We start from the raw sequence: 19399 nt of genomic DNA on the forward strand, positions 1-19399 counted from the left end.
TGCACATAAAAGACCAAGCACACGCGAAGCCAGTGTGACTGTGAACATTGTTTGACCTCGTGCAGCCACCTGATTGTACCATCTCTGAAGACAGGCACCCGCCCCTCTATGCTCCCACAGCATCCTTTGCTCAAGTTCTCACTTCTTCGCTCAGCCGCTTATCACTGCTTTGCGATCACCTGTTTACTTCCCTCCCTCCCTCAGTGGTATGACCTCCTCCTCCAGTCAGTGGGTCCTGGGTGCTTGCAGAGTGGATGAGTGCCTGGAACTCCGTGGGCGAACTGCTGTAGTTCCATAGTGTACCCTAACTCAGCCAGCGCGGTGTGTGGGGAGGCTTACGCGCACAGGACGGTCCAGCAAGCCCAGCTAGCACAGGCCCCGACAGACCTCCTCCTGCCCTCTGATTGGTGGTCTCCCTTCCCAAGTGTGCAGTATTCACTTCCTGGCCTTTGGAAGCAGATATTATGCCAGAGCAACCTCCCATCCCCCACCTTTGTAAGTGAAGCGCCAACGATCTGATTAGTAGGCTCCACCTCTTGCCCTTTTTACATTCGCTCCTCGGATCTGTGACTCCTGGCAAATCTTGGGGGCGGTTCTGATGCTGCCAATCTCTTTGGGAGAATGTTCTAAATCACCCGTGGTTTTTCTATTCCAGGCTGAGAAACCAGAAACTTCAGGCAAAAAGGTGACAGAAAGAACACACAAGCCCATAAAGCTTACAAATTAGTTTAACATGAAAAACACCAGCCAGATCCAACGGACACAAGGCACTCAGCCTGACTCTGTATGGTGGACAAGGGAGAGAGCATAGCTCTGGGGTCAGAGAACTTACCAGTTTCATATCAGCCCCCTTCGGAGCCTCAGTTTACTCATTTGACAAGCAAGAATAATAAAACCTACCTCACAAAACTTTTCGTGAGGTTGAGAGACAGCAGGTAGTGGACCTTCCTGTGTACAAAAGGGTCAAACAGAACATAGAGGAAGAACCGTGTACCCCTAGCGATAACCTGGCTAAACCCAGAGCACCATCTGCATTATTCCCTCCTCTCGCCATCTGCCGAAGGAAAGCAAACGGCCTTCACTGGATCCACCGTGTTGAGTCGTTTCTTGCACAAAGGCCACACAGGCAGTTGTGTGACAGACAGACAGGGGAGCTGTCCCCACAGCGTGCAAGGCCCACAAGAAGGTAGGACCCACACTTCTGTAAGGTCTGTCAGATCAAGGTCAGGAGTAACACAGCTCTCCGCTCTCCCAGAGAAGGCCTGTGGAAGAACCCTGAGAGATGCTTCAGTGGGGGGATGACTTCACGTGCCTTTTGGTGGGTCATTTAGGCAAGAAGGGAGCGAATACGATGGGATCGCCAGACTAAAGCGAGGAGATAAATTACCTTCTTCACACAGATGAACATTTTTGCAGTGTCAGTGAAGCCACATTTCCCTCTCTACCTCCCCGGGCTAGAGGCTGATGTTTCACGGTTTCATTTGCTCTTGGTCAAGCCTGCATTTTCTTCTCACTTTGAGGAGGGAGCAACAGAAGGCAGGGAAGAACAAGAGGGAGGATGATCACTTGGGTCACGGGAAGGCGCAAAGCAAGACCTGAACACGAGGAGGGAAGCTGAGAATAATTTTGATGACCGGGAGTGACTGTTGCCCAGCTCCATGATTTCAGAGCAACAACGATACCAAACAAAATCATCTCAAGACTCATAACAAGCTCCTATCCCTTGTTATTCTTTGTGAGCCACAAGGAGGAAGCAGGAGCTTCTAAGAACTAACCATTGAGCCTTTCTCAAAAGTCTTCCGGTGGGGACGAAGCTGGTTCCAATCACTGTGACCCGAAACAGCAACAGGGGCCAGAGGTGCAGAAAGAAAACTTATTTATAATAGGTTTTAAAAGCAATGGCTTTTCTTTATAAAAGAAACACAGTATGTGACATAAATCAAAACCGTAATGAAAAAATAACTTTTCCATCTAAGTATATAAATATAAGAGAAGGTTGCAGTACATAAGAATGAATATTTTTGATTTATTCAAAGTTTTGATCTAAAACCTCAATGAAATCTACCACCTTTATTACAAGGGGACTGATGGTTCCCGAACAGAAAGAAACAAAGGTCAAGAGAGATGGCACCGGACATTGGAGGGACACAAACCGGCAGGTGTTGCAGAAGGTTTGGTCCAGTAGATCAGGGTGGGCTAAAAGCCACGTTTGGTCGAGAAACGCTGTCAGAACTGGTTAAAGAGTATAAACCTCTGTAAGAAAATTAAAGATGGCAAACTCGATCCCGACCCATTACTTCAGGTCGATAATGTCTTCATCCGAGGAAGCTGTGAGCTGGAAGGGGCTCCTGCCCCACACGGGGCTGCCTTCTCTGTCCGCCACAGGGTCCTGCTCGGGGCCCGTCGAGTAGTAGCGCCCCTCGGGGTTGGCTTCTGAGGCAGAAGGACTTTCCAAGGAGGCTGATGTGATTCTAGAAGGGAAAAGTCACATAAAGGATCCCTGGAGAGCACCAGAGACCTGGGCCTCCTTAGTCAGGCAGTTTCCTGCTCCTTGGAGCTCCTAAGCCTGTCTCCCCCCATCCCCCATTACGGGGGAAGCTGGGACATGCAGGAGTCACCCCCACAGAGGTTGGGGTCTGCAGTGAGCCGACCCTACCTCATGGGCTTCTGGGAGTTTTAAAGGCCAGTGGTGACACACAGGTGTTTGTGAGGCTTTCTTTACCTTTCTAAAGGGTAAATCTGGATACTGCCACTCTCTGCCTAAACCCCTCCTGGGCTCCCCATGGCCTGCTGACAAGGCTCAGAGTTCTACCCATAGGACCAGAGACCACGGATCTGGCCCTGCTGACCCCTGCCTCCTCCCCACCCTCATCCCCTCTTGATAGCAGCAAAACCAATTTGACCAAAGTCAGTGAGTTTGTTCAATTCAGCAAGGACTCATTTGGCCTATAAAAGCCCCTGGCTGAGACTCGGGCCACTGAGGAGGCCATGCTGTGTCTGTCTCAGGGCCTTTGCCCCTGCTGTTCCCCTCATTCCTTCTAATTCAGTCAAAGCTTGGCTCAACACTGCTTCCTCAGAGTAGCCTCTTGACCCCTCCCCACCCACCCAAGTTTCACAGCAGAAGGTGAGGTCCACGAAAGTTGGACTTGTCACACTTAGGGGCTCAGTTTGTTAGATGAAAACATCTGTGAGTGCTGCCCCCCCTCCGGCCCCGAGGCTGATGCTTCCTGGATCTGTGAGACCTGACGCAGCCTTTCCTGCTGTTTGAGACCTTCCCTGCCCCAGGTGGGGGGCGGCTGGCACCCCAGATTCTTCTGCATCACCTGCGACCCCAGAGTGCTGTAATTTCTAGAATGTTCTTCTTGGACTTCCCCACTCTCCGGGCCTGTGGATCCCCCAAGAGTGATCTTCGTGTCCCCAGTGCCCAGCTCAGTGCCAGGTGCTCTGAGAAGGGGGTTGAATGGGTTAATGGAGGCTGGCCGTGTGCCCCCTGACTGCCTGTTCGGGAGCACACAGGATGGCCTGAGGGACACAGGGGCTCTCAGGGGACAAATCAGTGGGACCCAACAACTGTTCACTGACACGGGATGCCGAGCTACCATCCAGAAAGGCTGTTCCTGTTTCTGTTCCCACCAGAAGCCCTGGAGAGGGCCTATTTTTCTGTCACTCGTAATGAGAATTTTTGCTTAAAAAATTTTTTTATCCGGTGAGCAAAAAAAAATTTTTTTTCATTATATATTTTTATTTGAATTGTGAGGACGCTCATTTGCATGGGTCCCTCCCAGGGCCAGCCTGGGGGTCCTCACAGAGGAGCTGGATGCTGCCTGCCTGCCTACCGGCATCCTCGGTCAGCAGAAAGGGCCTCGTGGCAGTGGTGACCCAGAGGGCCACCACCCTGAGCAGGGATGGCTGGGGGTGGCCTCCTTCTATACCTGTCGCTGCTAGTCGATCTCGCTGTCTCTGGCTTGGGGCCTCCTTGGCTTTCTTCTAATTGCTTCCGGGCTTTTGATTTGGGCTTTGGCGCTCCTTCTGACTTGGGTCCGCCTTCGTCAGAGAGGCCTGGATTACAGGAGAGAAGCACAGTTCAGGGGGTTATTACCACAGGGCCGCCACGGAGACAGAAAACGCCCTTTTTCCTTCTTGGTTGGATATTGGTCCATTATTGGGATAGAGTCAGGAAGGGCTTTATGATAAAGTATAGATTTAATTTATTTTATTTTTTTTAAATGTTTTTTATTATTTTTGAGAGACAACATGAGGAGGGGAGGATCAGAGAGAGAGGGAGACACAGAATCTGAAGCTGTCAGCACAGAGCCTGATGCAGGGCTCGAACCCATCAGCTGTGAGATCATGACCTGAGCTGAAGCCAGACGCTTAACCAACTGAGCCACCCAGGTGTCCCTAAAGTATAGATTTTAAAGTAATTGGTTTTCTTGTTGGTGGAAGTTTTTTTTCCCCCCTGATTATAAAGAATATATATATAAAAGAAAGAAAGAGAGAGAGAGAAAGGGACTCAGAAGGGTTAAAAAAGGAGAGAAAATCTATGATCCTACCCCTGGAAACTATAATTCTGCAGTTCCAAGGCTCAATTTCAGAAAAGCACAGTGGTTTCTAAAACAGCGGCTGGCAGACCAAGCTTTTGCAGGAACAGTGGGTTAAAAAAGCTATACACATACTTTAAAAGCACAGTGGAAGGCCCCCACTTCTAGAGCTGACCGATGTCAGGCGGCCTGCATCCCTGCCCCGGCTGGCGCGGCAGCAAACAGGACCACAGGGTAGGGATGTGCTAACTGTCCTTGCAGTTGTAGGGCATGCAGGTCCCAGTGAAGGTTCAACCCAGTTACTATTGGTTCAGCATGTCATTTCCATATTTCCTCACTTTGTTCTCACAACTGGGAACAAAAGTGTTTAGGGCAGTCTGGCCTCTGCTCACCTCTCGCAGTGATTTGCACTTCTCTGGTCTGGGTTCCTTTCTCAGTAACAGCAAGAGAGCGGGGCACACCAAACACCTCACGTCTGTGCCGTCCCCACAGACCTGCCCCCGTGGTCTATGGGCTTCGAGAAGCAATAACTGAACTGTGCCACAAATATTTAAAAAACATGGTAAATTTAGGGGCGTCTGGGTGGCTCAGTCAATTAAGCGTCCGACTTCAGCTCAGGTCATGATCTCATGGTTCTCGAGTTCAAGCCTTGCGTCGGGCTCTGTGCTGACAGCTCGGAGCCTGGAGCCTGCTTTGGATTCTGTGTCTCCCTCTCTCTGCCCCTCCCCCGCTCACTCTCTCTCTCTCTCTCTCTCTCTCTCTCTCTCTCTCAAAAATAAACACTGAAAAAATTAGGAAAAAAAAACATGATAAATTTAAACTTTAAATATAGAAATATAGTATGTTATCTGAGAAATGCAGTGTAAATCCTTCTAGACACGTTCTAGAAAATCATATCTCTATAGATACTTCCATTTTAAAAAACGGTGTCAGACTCAATATAGTGTCTTGCAAACTGCCTTTCCTGCCCTTGACAGGGTTTGGGCGGCCTCCCACACCAATAAAGGCAGACTGACACCTCGTGTACGGGATTCCTCCATGTGGCCGCACTGTAATGTATTTATAAATCTTTTATTAAAGGGAACGTTTCTTTTTTTTTTTTTAACTCCTGCTCTTTGAGGCTGATTAATATCTGAAGATGAAACCAGCTGGTCTGTTTGCAAACAGTGAAAACACAAAAACGGCACACGGTTACCCAGCAGCTCCCTGCGGGTCCTGCTCGCTATTTCTTTGATCTCCATGCGGGACAGGGACAGGGAGTGAGTGACAGGGATGGCCGCGATGCCAAGGCTGATGGACGTGGGCGGGGTGACGGCCTTGGAGACCAAAGGCGACTTCAGAGGTCGTTCGATGCTTCTGCCCACCAGGTTTCTGAGTGGGATCTTGTACAGGTTTTTGGACTGAGCTTCACCTGAAATAGGATTTGGAAAAGACCATGAGAACTTTAAGAAAGTCTGCACTAGTTGCAAAAAAGGCGACGTCTCGCACCTCAACCCAGTTAGCACGAAGGAAGAAGTTATGCTGCGTGCCCATCTCCCGGGCCTCATTAGGGGCAACGGAGCGATGGAGGCCGATGGCTCTGGTGTTCAGGGGCATGGTTTTCACAGGTGCGCGGGCTAAAATGCACCTGCTACTGGCTCCGCGTGCCCAGGAGAGAACAGCCGGCGAGGGCAGACAGACTCAGCGGCACGGCCCCCAGCCTGGGGAGCCGGGAGCTCCTCAGGGACAGGGCGGGTCACTACTGATGTGGTGAGCGGTCGGGAAGAGCGCAGTGCTCAGAGCAAAGTGGTCACCACTGCAAAGGCCTCTGGATTCGTGAACAAAGCCAGATGGAGCAAGAGCTGGGTGTGCGGTAGGGCTCGGGGCTCTATCCTTCAGGCTATAAAAATCTACCATGTCGTTGACGTCCCCGAAAGAAGAACACCTCTGCTGTGGCAAGGTGGACCTTCCAGCCCTCGGCTCCCTCCTCCCCACTGAAACAGTTATTTCCATAAGGGGACTTTCTGGGTTGTTCTCACCGGGTTTCTTAGGAATGCAACCAATGCATTCAGAACGCAAGGTGCTTTATTTTTTATAGTGTTCACCAGTGACTTCATTAGGCAGTAACCAGATGTCGATAGTCGAGAACGAGCTAGAGAAATCGGAATGGATTAAAAAGATCTAATAATAAGACAGTAAAAAATTGGACTTCACCTTCCCCCAGGGAAGAAGGAAACAGCGGAGCAGCTCGGCCCGGGGGTGTCTGAGGAGAACTGTGGGCACTGGCCCCCTTGGAGCTGCCTCCGGACGAGGCCGCAGGCTCCGCCGCGGCTGCGGTGAAGTAGATGTCCGACTAGAGTAAAAGAGAAAGCATTACAGAGCTGCCTGGCCCCCTGCGCCCAGGGCCCTCCTGTCGTCGCGGCTCAGCCCGCGACCGTCCTCGGCTCGGCTGTCCTCAGGCCTGCGGGGCAGGGGGCTCCCGGGGCCAAAGTCCTGCCACCCCAGGCCTCCCCTGAGGGTTCAGTTTCCCCACACTTCCCCTCATCTGCTTGTTGAATGGCAACAGAAAAGAGGCTATTTTCCCACGGGCCTTCCGCAGACCGGCCTGTGTCAGACCCGGGAAGGATTTGGGATTCAGTGGGGTCTGCGCACAGATGGGGAAATGGACCGTCCATTCACGGATTCCTCCGTCACTCGTGCACACCCGGAGCGTGCTGGCTTCCGTGAGAACAGCACTGGTGTGCCAGAGCCGGCCTCTACGTGACCCGTGAGTGCTAATCTATGGGGGGTTGCAAGTTAAACACAGGCCATTAGTAAGTGTAAGTAAATCACATGAAAATCAAAGGTACTGGGGTGCCTCAGTCGGTTAAGCATCTGACTCTTGATTTCAGCTCAGGTCATGATTTCATGGTTTATGTGATCCAGTCCAGTATGGGGCTCTGTGCTGACACTGCAGAGCCTGCTGGGGAGCCTTTCTCTCCCTCTCCCCTGAGTACACACCTGCGCTCTCTCAAAATAAATAAACTAACAAAAAGAAAAATGAAGGCACTCAATGTCAAACTGCAGTCTCTCCTAATTCTTTGCCTGTATTTGCCATGATCTATGCTCTTGAGGTTATTTACATCAATAGCACCTGCGTGGTGGCAATACAGGATAGCATGTGGCTTCCTGACCTGGAGTTATACAGACACACACACACACACCAGAGGGCTGGCAATTAAACCTTTACCAGCACACCACTGGCACCAGTCCCTGACTAGCAGAACTGTCAGCCCAGTAGGTGAGGCAGACAGACAGGGAGCCCCCCACCCACACAAGGGGACGCAGAATGCATGTCAGGGTGGAGAACGCACCACAGGGGCTGGGCAGGGAGAGCACTCAGGGCCTGGCAGTGCCAGGGCGGACTGTGTGGGAGGGGCTAGGACACAACACTGCCCGGACTGTGTGCCAGCGACAGAAGGCACCTTACAAAGTCATCTTTGTTCAGGTGACTCTTGGTTTTGCTCAAACTCTGTTTCTAGCTGTGGATTAGTTGATTAGCCCTATTTCATGGGACACAAAATCAAGCTGAGGATGGAAAACAGCGAAGGAAGACAGTGACATGCTGAGCGCGTTTTCAGGTTTGGGCTGTTCCTCAAGGCAGCGGGGGACCCCTGACCCGACCCCATCTGACTGCACATTCCTCTCTTTAGCCGAGAGCTTCCCATCTGCTACCAGGACCGAGCGACACTCTAACAAAACCAAGAAGGGGCGCTCTGAGGCCTGAGGGGGCTCCACATGAAAACCCGACGGCGGGTCTGTTTCCTGCGTTTTCGCTGCTGCCGGTGGCGCTCAGGCATGCAGGGGCCTAACCAACTCAATGAGCCGGGGTCCGTGTCCCCAGGAGCTCCGCTGCTGGTTGTCCCCAAGGCCCTCAGACAAGCGACTCACCCTGGAGGCCACGAGCTGCAGCTGCGGCACGACCGCTGTGTGGACCAGGTTCCCGTTCACCACCAGGCGGATCTCGATGGAGTCAGTGGTGAAGGCCAGGAGGTATGGGAAGGCGCAGACTGCAAGGCAATGGGAGCGTCACCCCCAGCCCGCTGGCTTGGGGCCCTGGGGCTGCTGGCCCTCCGCCGCCCTCCCTGCCTCAGAAACTCCCGTCTCCCGCATCCCCCGGCTGCTGCTCTCCTGCCTCCCCGGGCACGATGTCCCCGATTCTACAAGAGCCTCGGTCCGGAGGCAGCCTCCCCTTAGTTGGCAGGCCTCTGCTTCGAGCAGGCGTGCGCGGTCTCCGTGTCTCCCCGTCCCCTTCTCTACAGGCTGGTCTCCTAGAGGCTCACCCGCCCAAGGCCCAACAGACACTCCCCCTCCTTGTCCAGACGATAGCATGGCACCCACCCCCCTCCTCCGGTACCTGCTCTTCTGCCCAGACCCCCGCCTTCAATGGCTCTTTCTGCTCTGTCACTAGTCTCCTCCTCCTCCGTGCTCGCCCGGTCATGTCTGCCTGGGCAGGGGCTGTGTCCTATTCCTCACTGTCCCTCCCAGGTACCTCGGAGTCCACGGGTTTGTTGAATTATTTGTTGAAGTTCCGCCCCTCTTTCTGAAGTGGTTTTTTGCTGGGAGCCATTTCTGAAGTCAGGCAGGTTTGCAAAGCCTCTCACCGTCAGGTGGCGACGGCGTCTACCCCCACTCGACCCCCACGCAATTTCGGCTTGAGCACCGACCCCCAAGGCGCCTGACTGACTGACATCAGGAGTGACTTGCCTTCTTATGCTAAAAATATGTGAATTGTACCTTGTGAAAAAACTTGTTATAGGAGTTTCTTCTTTTATGATTATAGAAGCAAATGGTACATTTCCCGAGAAAACCTATTTTTCTCCCCCTCGGAAAACAGGCTATTGACCCCTGTTCACGAAGACCTAACTCTTGCCTTTGCTCTGCTAAAAAACATCGCCTTGTATTTGAATGCTAAAGGTCCCTTTCTTCCCCATATGATAAACATCTAGTCACTTACTCCAGTCTCTATTGGTAAAGATTATACATGAGTCTTCTACCAATCTATATTCTGGGAAATTTTTACATACCAAAGAAATTGTTATCAGAAATCATTGTCTTAGGCAATTGCCACTTCTGTTTTGTACCCCATACATTTTTTCAATAAATAAAGCTGACGCTCAGGTCAGTGCAGAGATGCCTGCCCGGTGAGCAGAAAGAAAGCCGAGGCTCGCTCGCTCCCTTTCACCGACACCGTCCATCCTTCAGGGAACCCTGGACCTGCTGGAGATGGACTCCGGCATGTTTTTTTTTTATGACACACCGACTTCCAGGCCCTGAAACTGCCCTGGTTGTCCCAGGACCTCACCTCTGGCGTCCCCACTTTGTGCTCCCGTGCTCCTTCACACTGGCTTCTTCTCTCTTTGCTTTCTCCTTGGTGAACTCCTTCCTTTCGGGGCTCTACCCAGAAGATCCTCTCCCCCGCACCCCCCGACGCCTCATGCCCTGCTCTCTCAAGCGATTCCAGTGTTGGGGCTCAAAAAACCTGAAAGCGGTTTTCAATCCTTCCTTCTCTCTCTCTTTTTTGCCATATCTCATCCATCACTGGAAGCCTGACTAAATCTTCCAGTATCTTGATTGGGTCCTCTGTTCTCAAGACTCTAGAATGTTTGCCTACCATCACATCCTTGTCCCTGGAGGAAAGCAGCACTGACTCGAACATTCCTGGCCCTGATCTGACTCTCACTGGGCAGACGCCCGGCTGTGGGTCCCACATCCCAGAAGGGAAGCACCACCGCTCATGCAGGCCAAGGACCCGAGTTCCTGGGACTCTCGGCTTTCAAGCTTTAAAATACGTAAGAATGCATGGGACGTCTTGGGCTTCTTCAAGCCAGTCCGTGTTCTACGGCTGGAGGTCTCGTGCTCGAATTGTAGGAAATGGAAAGCGAGGCCCAGTAATGAAATGATACTGAAAGATATCCAAGTCCTGGAAATGGGGATTTCATTGCTCTCAAATGCTCCTGTGCTCACAACTGGGAGGCACAGTGGATGGCAACAGTCCCAAAGGGGGAACAGGAAGGAAAACAATTAAAAAGGAAGAGAACACTCCTCATCTCCTCAAATTCACAGAGCTCATGGCGGTCTAGCAGCAAGCCAGTGAGCTGGCTTACACCGGATTGACCAGATCACACGGGTCTATACAGGGGGAGGGCAAAACGATCAGTTTTTCTTACCAATTGCGTAAGGAGCCTGGTTCCAACAGAACTGGAAATCTGACGCACAGGGTTGAACCAAAAAAGAGCCCCCATTAAATGGGCAAACCTTTTTATAGATGCAACTATCTGCAACAAAACAATAGTGACTCATTTTTTGTTAGCGACAATGCTGAGGGCTGGATAATTAGATACACGGAAAATAGGCAAGCAGCAGAGCTGGTCATAACACTGCCACGAGGCCAGGTTCTCAGGCCGCGGCGGGGTCAGGGGCAGTCTGAGTCACAGCGATGACATTAGGGGTATTCGTGGCTGCCATTTTGGGAGGATTTACTATGTGCCGGGCACTGAGCTTTAGAAACGTTAGCGTATTTAGTCTGAATACTTGGAAAGTAGGTGCCATGATTACACACATTCTACAGATGGCAAAATTGAGGCCAGGAGAGGGGACGTGGCTGGTCCAAAGGTTCCTGGATGGAGGAGGGCCTCCCGTAAGGCAGGTCATGCTTGGAGCCTCAGTCCACAGGACAAATGTGTGGGAGCCGGGGGTGCCTGGGCGGCTCAGTCAGTTAAGTATCCGACTTCGGCTTAGGTCATGATCTCACAGTTCGTGGGTTCGAGCCCTGCGTCAGGCTCTGCGCTGACAGCTAGCTCAGAGCCTGGAGCCTGTCTTCAAATCCTGTGACTCCTTCTCTCTCTGACCTTCCCCTGCTCAAGCTGTCTCTCTCTCTCAAAAGTAAAATAAAAACATAAAAAAAAAAACGTGTGGGAGCCGGATACTCCCCGCCACTGCCCCCCCCCCCCCACCTTTTTAGTAGGAAAACTTGGAGCCATATGCCGGTGTCACCTTAGGGAACATGACCAGAATTATGCCCCATTCTGGGCCTGCTCTGAGCTCTAAACACAAGCTCAGGGGGCTCAGATCCTCTCAGAGTGAGAAGGTCCATACAGAAGCCAAAGCTCCTTTTAGTCCTATAAGACCCTCCTCAGGTCAAGCTGACCCTAATGAAGAATTACCATTGTTTCACTCTCCAGCCCTTCTGCTTGAACAATCAACGGTTGGAAAACTGAGCTCTGGGAGTCCTAAGATGTAACCCATAAATTATAACTTAAAGGTTAACCTGTTCTTTTAAGACACTGTTGCAGAATCCCACCCTTTAACCATAAAGTTCTCGCTTCTGTGCACTTGCTTCACCTCCCCTTTGGACTTATGATTGGTCACTTCAATCTCTCTTGAGACAAAGAACTCTAAAATTAATAGGTTTCTGCTGAATCTCATGGTTGTGTGTCAAAATGTGACTGAGCCCTAGGTAATGCTGTAAACGTATGATTGGTGACCTCAATGATGACTTTTTCTGCTTTGCTGTGACCTAAGGGCGGCGCTCTCTCCCCTGGGGACTTGCCAACACTCAGGAGGCAAGCCATTCGGCCGAACTAAAATAAACCCATACACCATCTCCGTTTGTGTCTGTGGGTTTTACTTTCGGTGACTCGCTTCAGGAGGGAAAGGTCTAAGAGTCCAGAAGCCCATCATGTGTTACCTGTACACTTTTATTTCTAACTTAATTTTTAAAAATTATTTTAAAAAACAGGTTCATGGAGATATAATTTATATACCATAAAAGGCATCCATTTTAAGTGTGCAATTTGATGTCTTTTCTCTAAACTTACAGAGGTGTACAATGCCACAGTCCAAGTTTACAATCTCGTGATGACGCTAAAAGGAAACTGCACCCCCTTAAGCAGTCACTGCCACCCCTGGCTGGAACGGAGAGCCAGAGAGCCGAGAGCCTTGTCCCTGTTATGTGGCAGGGCAGGGGTGGGGGGAGCTGCTGGGCGGGGCCTGCGGGCTTCAGGAACTGGCTCCTCCTCTCCTGATGCCTTTCTGGAGATTTCCTTCCCTGGAGCTACTCCCCAGTCTGCTGGTTCCTCTCATGCTCTCTCCCCACATCCCTGCTTCTGGTGATTATAAGCATCACCTCTGTGCTAATGGCTCCCCAATGAAGGTGTCCCATTGGGCACTGTCCCCTGAGTCCCCAGGGGCACTGATGTGTCCAAACTCAACTCTTGATCTTTACCCCCTGAACTCACTCTTCTCAGTTTCCCTTATTTCAGGAAATGGTATTCTCCATTCTTCCAGTTGCTCCTGTTCCAAAGGGCAGCCTCTCTTCCCTCCTCCCCCCACATGCCCTATTGGATTCATCAAGTAAATGATCTTAGTCCTCATATTTCAGATACGTCTGGGGTCTGACCACATCTCAGCACCTCCACTGCCCTGTGCTGGTGCCAGCCGCTGCCACCTCTCCTCACATGAACGCGGGCCCCAGCCTTCGTGAAGTCCTCCACACTGCGGCCCCAGTGGCCCATGGTCCTTTCACCCGAAGTCCCATCCTGTTGCCCCTCTGCTCAAAATCTCTGGCTGCTCACCGGAGTAAGAGGCCCTTTAGCTCCCAGACCGTCCCTGAATCTGGTCCTCTTCAGATATCATTTCCATCCACTCACATCTACATTCACTGTTGTGGCCACACCAGTCATCGAAGTACTAGAATGTTCCTGGAACACGTACTCTTTCTTGACTCCCTCAGGGTCTTCTCTCCGAGTGCCCCTCCCAGACAGGCCTTCCTTCGGCACCTTCCTTAAACGGAGACCTGCGCTCCCCAATCTGCTGGCCCCTGGCCCCTCTCCTTATGTTACACCCACTTAGCGCATCTGCCATTCAACATACTAGGTATTTTTCTTACTTGTCCTGTTGTCTTCCCGCTCCCATAAAACGTACACTCCGATGGGCAGGGATTTGTGTATATTTTACTCACTGCTGAAACACCGAGGCACATTAGGTGCTTACTAAATATTTGCCGAATGAGGAAACAGCTCTTCCTCTCCTGTCCCCACTCAGGGAGGACAGATCAGAGATGTGTCCCTCAAGGCCCAGTCCCTTACACACACCTCCTGTCCACCTCCTAGTCCCGCCCCAACTCTCGGCAGGGGACAGCAAACTGCTAGTGGGTGTGAGAGGGTCTGGGCTGGAGGACACTGGAGCTGGCGGAGCACAGAGCACGCCTGGACGGCGGAGAGTGGTGTAAACGTGCCTCGGGGGCTCAGCCTGTCCCTCAGTGGAGCTGCAGGCCTGAGAAACGGTCACACAGGCATGGGTGAGGTGCCCCAGGCTGCAGTTCAGGGGTCCCTCCCCTCCCCTTCCAACTGAATAAGCCCCAGAGACCCCAGTGTGACCCCAGAGAAGTAGCGGGCCCTCCCTCCCCATAACCAGTTCTGGTGGTTTCTGTACCGGTGGACGGGGTGGGGGGTGGGGGCCGCTCCAGACCAGACTGAAATGATTTAGAAAAGTAAGCAAAGCATGTCTCTAGAGGCCCAGAGCTGTGAAGCACGTTCACACTCAGGGTGCTGGCCCCCATGCCTCAGTCTCCCCTGAACTGCGAGATCACTGTGGTCCCTGGCGGCGCCTTTCACTGCCGGAGTCTAGAATCTAACTTGTGCCTTGGCACAGAGAAGGTCATCTGTTGTGGATTAAAAAGGATGGCCTGGATGGGGGGCTGGGGTGAGGGGCAGGAATCTAAAAAACGTCACAGGAAGCAGCTAGGAGTCCTTGACCTTCACTCCTGGCGGGCGGAGGGAGCAGGTGACAGATACTATTTCTAGTTTAAAAAAAATTTATCTGAAGTCCCTTTCTGCATGTAGAAAAGTCTATGGAGGTTACAAAACGAACTGGATTCTGACTCATGCTCTGATGAATCTGGAATTAAAAGGAGGAAAAAGAAAATCTTGCTGTGCCCGGCAATGGGTCGTGGGCTTTACCGGTGAAATCCCGTTAATCTTCACGGCAGTCATCAGAGGTGGGCTAGACGGGCTCACGCTGAGAACAGCACTTACATGGGCCTTTCTGGTTCCCTTGTGCGATTATCTTTAAAACACCATCAGCAAACAGAGTTCACCTTTCATCGCAAAATTTATCATTTGCGTTGAATGCGAATCATTACTGCATGCTAAGGTCACAGCCAAGTCTTCCTTTTTTTTAAAGTAACGACTGACTCTGATATTCAAGATAGAAATTAATTGCAAGAAAATAAGATGATCCATCTGTTGAACTATTTCTACTTTGTCCCCCCGAAATTTATCTTGCATATAGTTTTGCTCAAAGAACATATGACTGGAAGTTGCGATTTCTTTACACAATATTTTCATCTTTAACATATCTGAGATAAAAGTCTCTTTATATAAAACTCTGAATTGATAAAAGCGATTTTTTACTTTGTTTTGTTTTTTAGCAGAAAGGGAGCTGAGAAAAATCAGCTGCAAACACTGTAGGGGGCCTTCACTGCACAGGCAGCAGGCGGCGGGATGAAACAAGCAAACGCGCCGTGCACCATGTGTGTGGGAGTGGGTTACAGAAGTGGCCTGGGTGACCGGGGGTGGGGGGGGGAACCAACTGGTCCTCTGGGGTTGATCACCAGGGACCCGGCAGCCTGCTGGGAGAAGGCGGGAGATGGAAAATGAAAGCCAGATTCCCGAGCCAGAGAAGCAGAAGGGAGTGGCACTGTGTTGGGAAGAGGGAGCAGGTCCGGACATCCCTGGGGTTGTCGTGGCCTGGACCCAAGTGGCATCTCCAGACACAGAGCTTACCTTCTGACAGCTCGGTGGATCTCGGAAGACAGACACACACTGAAGCCAGGGGGTCTCCAAAGCCCGGGGAAACGAACTCCCGTGGGGCTCTGTGACCCGGAGAGGCCGCTTGAGCCACACGTGGCACAGCACTGGGCCACCCCGCCCAGGGGAGCCCTGCCTGCTCCCGGCAATGAACTTCAAGTTTGGTACAGAGAGGATGTCCATCCGCCTTTGTTTCCGTGCTCCCTTTTCATTTCGGGACTAAGCATCCTATTCTGCTAACCTGCTCTGGCTTTCTGTTCTTATCTTCCCTCCCACCTAAAATCCTTCCCATCCTTGCAAGCAGTTAAAAGAAAAAAGAAAATCGACATCAGTATGTGAAGCATTCGGCCACAAATTTCTCACAGATATTTCAATAAATGGAAAAGGGTACACTCTAAAGCGATTAAAGAAACAGATAAAGAGATCTTCTAGAAGGGACTTGAGACACGTGTCCCCCTGTTCTGCTGGGCCCTGTCACGGGGACACAGGGCAGCAGGGGCAGCCTGATGCCAGCTCGGGGTCCAGACACCACGCTGGAGGTGGCCATTGTCGGCCCTTGCGTCACGTGGGCTGTCAAATCTCACATTGTGCACTCAGATTTCTCTGCTGGTAATTAGCTCTCCCAAACTTATTGATCAAAGATTAATCGAAGTATTGGCCCCACGTAGGCCGATAAAGTCACTACTCTAAATCCCTACAATTATAGGCTGAAAAAGTATGTTTTATTGTTTTGGTTAGACTGGGCAGGCTGATCCAGGAAAATCTCTTACTACTTTTAGCCTTAAAAAGATCCTTTTGACTGTAGTTTAATATTAGCTTTTGAAATGCTAAAAAACCTTACAGACGCTCTTTGATGGCCTGCCCCAAACCAGCCCCGATGGGAGGCCAGATACACCAGACCAAGGCTGACTTTGCTAACACCCAGGAAACAGCAAAGAGTAGAATAGTGACTGTGACTAAAATTTGGGGCACTGGACTCAGGAGGGCCCCAAATGTGAGCCCTGGGCCTGCTGTCCTGCAGCCGCATGATCTTGAGAAAGGCAGGTCACCTTTCCAGGCCTCAGGTGCCTCATCTCCAAATACAGGTAATAACGGTCCCTGAGATTTAAGCGAACAACCCCTGGAGGGTACTGAGCACGGCACACAGTAAGGGCCCCCTAAGTGGAAGCCACGTCACCACCCCACATCCTGGAGACTGCGCCCTTGAACCATCTCACCAGGAGGTCTGGGAGAGCCAGGTCGTAATTGAAATTTTTAGACGCTCCCTGGAGTGCAATTAAGGTCACGGGAACACTATGTCAGGTCAATCTCTGGTCGGGTCCCTTTCAATTGCCCAGAAAAAGACCAGTTAATTTTAGCAACTTACAGTTGTAACACAAAAGCAGCCCGGCCTCTCCGTCTTCGTACACATCGATAGCTGCCACAAAATTAACCTGCAGTGGGAACGGCAGTGGTGGTGGAAATGGCATGTTAAAAGACTTTCTCAAGTTCAAGGGTTTAGCGGGGTCCCTTCGCTTTCTGTAGACTCAGGCTCTGTGGGATCCCTTCCACCCCGGGTGGCCATGACTGCAATACACAGAACTGCCTCGCCTTCCTTTCTCCACTGGGACTTTGTCACTGTCTTTTCTACCCTTCAAGAAGCTTTCGGGGGCTGGAGGGTGAGCTCTCTCTCTCTCTCTCTGTTAACAGAGCTCCTATTGAGGTAGTGTGCTCTGCTTCCCAAAGCTTCCTTGCAGGGGTGATTCAGATCACTTGCACTTCAACCCCGGGGAGTATGCGGTATTATTCCTACTTTACAGATGAAGGAAGTGAGGCTGTCGGTTGAGTGTCTGACTCTTGACTTCGGCTCAGGTCACGATCTTACAATTTGTGAGATTGAGCCCTGCATCGGGCTCTGTGCTGACAGTGTGGAGCCTGCTTGGGATTCTCTGTCTCCCTCTCTCTGCCCCTCCCCTGCTTGCGTGCGCACTCTCTCTCAAAATAAATAAATAAACTTATTAATAAGAAAGAGATGAGGCTCAGAGAGGTGAAGTCAGTGAGTTAAGGCCACAGCCAGGGTTTGAACCTGGTCTCTGGCCCTTCGCCACCGCACCGCTCTGCACTTGCGCTGGGCTTTCCCTGCCTCGGTCGTGGAGGGGGTCACAATCTGGAAACCATAGTGGCGGGTCTCCGCTTCTATTCTCTGGCTCTCCTGCGCTCGGAGGGAGGCAGTGCGACACAGGAGAACGGGCGCCAGAAGTCCCACTTCTGAGATCTGGGCCAGCTCCTCCCCCAGGCCCTCGGTGTCTGGTTTAAGAAGACATTCAGTCTGGTGATGTCCTAGGTCCCTCTGGAGTTTCAAACCCTGGCCCTCTACACGTGTCCGGCTCCTTTTACTCCCTCACTTGTCCTCACCCTGTAGTCTGGCCTGCCACATGATCAGGGTCCGTACTCTCTGGGCTCGACAAGGATTTCCTTCTCCCCCAGACTGATGACCTCTGGCCAAGTGCACCTCTGCCCAGCTCCCCACAGCCCCTAACAGGCGGTGTCTCTTCCCTCAGATTCTTCTTCTGCGTCTAGGTCCTTCCCTCATTTAGAAGTTTCACCCTTCATTCTGAGCTTAAAACCCCCAATTCTCCTACCTCAGGCACACCGTCTCCTCAGAGCTCCTGGCTCACATTGCTAAGTCTTTCTTTCATGTTCCTGACCCCAAAGATTCCTGACTGGCTATGGGAAACACTTTGTTACCTTGGGCATTTCTCTAGGGCTTATTTTTCCAATTAGACAGTAAATTCCTTGCAAAGGTGAGTTGCTGTGTCTGAGCATCCATGTCTGCTTAGCCAACCGTCAGCAGCTGGGGGTCGGCCAGGGGATGGAAAGTGCACACTGGCCCACTTAGATCCAGGGAAGGCTTTGCATTTTTATTTCACTGTATTTTTTTTAAAGATTTTCTCTTAGGGGAAAAAATCAGTGACTCAGTTTTTAAAAGCATATCGAAGACAAGACAGAATATTTTAGAATTATTCCTGCTGGCTTTCAGAGAAACGAAGTACAGGGGTCACCCAAGAAAACTGCCTTTAACCTGATTTTTCCTGGGCCTTAAGGGGAATCTTAAGAGGAAAGAAAATCCACACTCTAATGAATTCTCAGGGTATTAAATAGAAGTAAACAGTAATTATCGGCAGAAAAAGCATGTGAAGTCTTTGGAAACTAGTGGTCGGGGAAGAGACCGACTGAACAAAGACCCGCCAGGCCATGACTTTCCTTACTCCCTTGGCTGGCCACACCGAGTTCTTGAAAAGCAGTAGGGCAAGAACTTTTCAAGCCAAATTGGGCCCTCCATCCTCAGAAGCTGGAAGAGATTACGGTTCCCAGTTGCTGGGAAGGAGGAGCAGCTCTCCCAGGTTTAAATTAGGAAGGGTTTCAGGCCAGACTGGTTCGCCTAGGTCTATACTGGCCTCACCTGGCAAGACTTACCATAAGACTGAAAGTGTGCTGATTCCCACACACCACACACCCAGAAATTCTGATTTAATTGGCCTGGGGTGGGGTCACTTTAAAGCTGTCCAGGCAGTATAGCCGGGGGTGGGGGGCAGGGGGAGAAGCAGTATATCCCAATGGTTCCCAGATGTGGCTGAACATTAGAGGCACCTCCGGATCAATTAAAATATTCCAAAGCCTCCGCCGCGCCAGAGCCCGGCAATATCTCTGGGGCTGGGAGGGAGGCGTCAGCAGCTTTTTCTTTTTTTAAAATGTTTTATTTATTTTTGAGAGAGAGAGAGAGAGAGAGAGAGCGAGAGGGAGAGAGGTAAGTGTCTGACTTTGGCTCAGGTCACGATCTCATGGTTCATGGGTTTGAGCCCCACATCAGCACAAAGCCTGGAGCCTTCTGATTCTGTTTCTCTCTCCCTCCCCTGCCCCACCCCTCCCCTGCTCACATTCTGTCTCTCTCTCTCTCTCAAACAAATGAACATTAAAATAATTTATTAAAAAAGAAAGACATCCAATGATGGCATCGCGAGGTCAGAAGACACACTCTTCATCTTCTTT

General features: G+C 51.2%; 1 protein-coding gene across 1 annotated transcript in view; it reads right to left on the reverse strand.

The window, feature by feature from the left end:
• Nucleotides 1-2006: 2006 nt before the first annotated feature.
• GARNL3 (GTPase activating Rap/RanGAP domain like 3) overlaps nucleotides 2007-19399 on the reverse strand; it is a 141549-nt gene continuing 124156 nt past the window's right edge. The window contains exons 21-28 of the mRNA XM_029921076.1: nucleotides 17463-17656; nucleotides 16737-16803; nucleotides 10730-10837; nucleotides 8451-8569; nucleotides 6735-6873; nucleotides 5737-5952; nucleotides 3933-4059; nucleotides 2007-2471 (exon numbers count right to left, since the gene is read on the reverse strand). Of these exons, the coding sequence (XP_029776936.1) occupies nucleotides 2294-2471; nucleotides 3933-4059; nucleotides 5737-5952; nucleotides 6735-6873; nucleotides 8451-8569; nucleotides 10730-10837; nucleotides 16737-16803; nucleotides 17463-17656 (1148 nt within the window). The 3' untranslated portion in view covers nucleotides 2007-2293. The remainder of the gene's footprint in view (nucleotides 2472-3932; nucleotides 4060-5736; nucleotides 5953-6734; nucleotides 6874-8450; nucleotides 8570-10729; nucleotides 10838-16736; nucleotides 16804-17462; nucleotides 17657-19399) is intronic.

Source organism: Suricata suricatta, chromosome 13 (assembly GCF_006229205.1).
Source record: "Suricata suricatta isolate VVHF042 chromosome 13, meerkat_22Aug2017_6uvM2_HiC, whole genome shotgun sequence".
NCBI lineage: Eukaryota > Metazoa > Chordata > Mammalia > Carnivora > Herpestidae > Suricata > Suricata suricatta.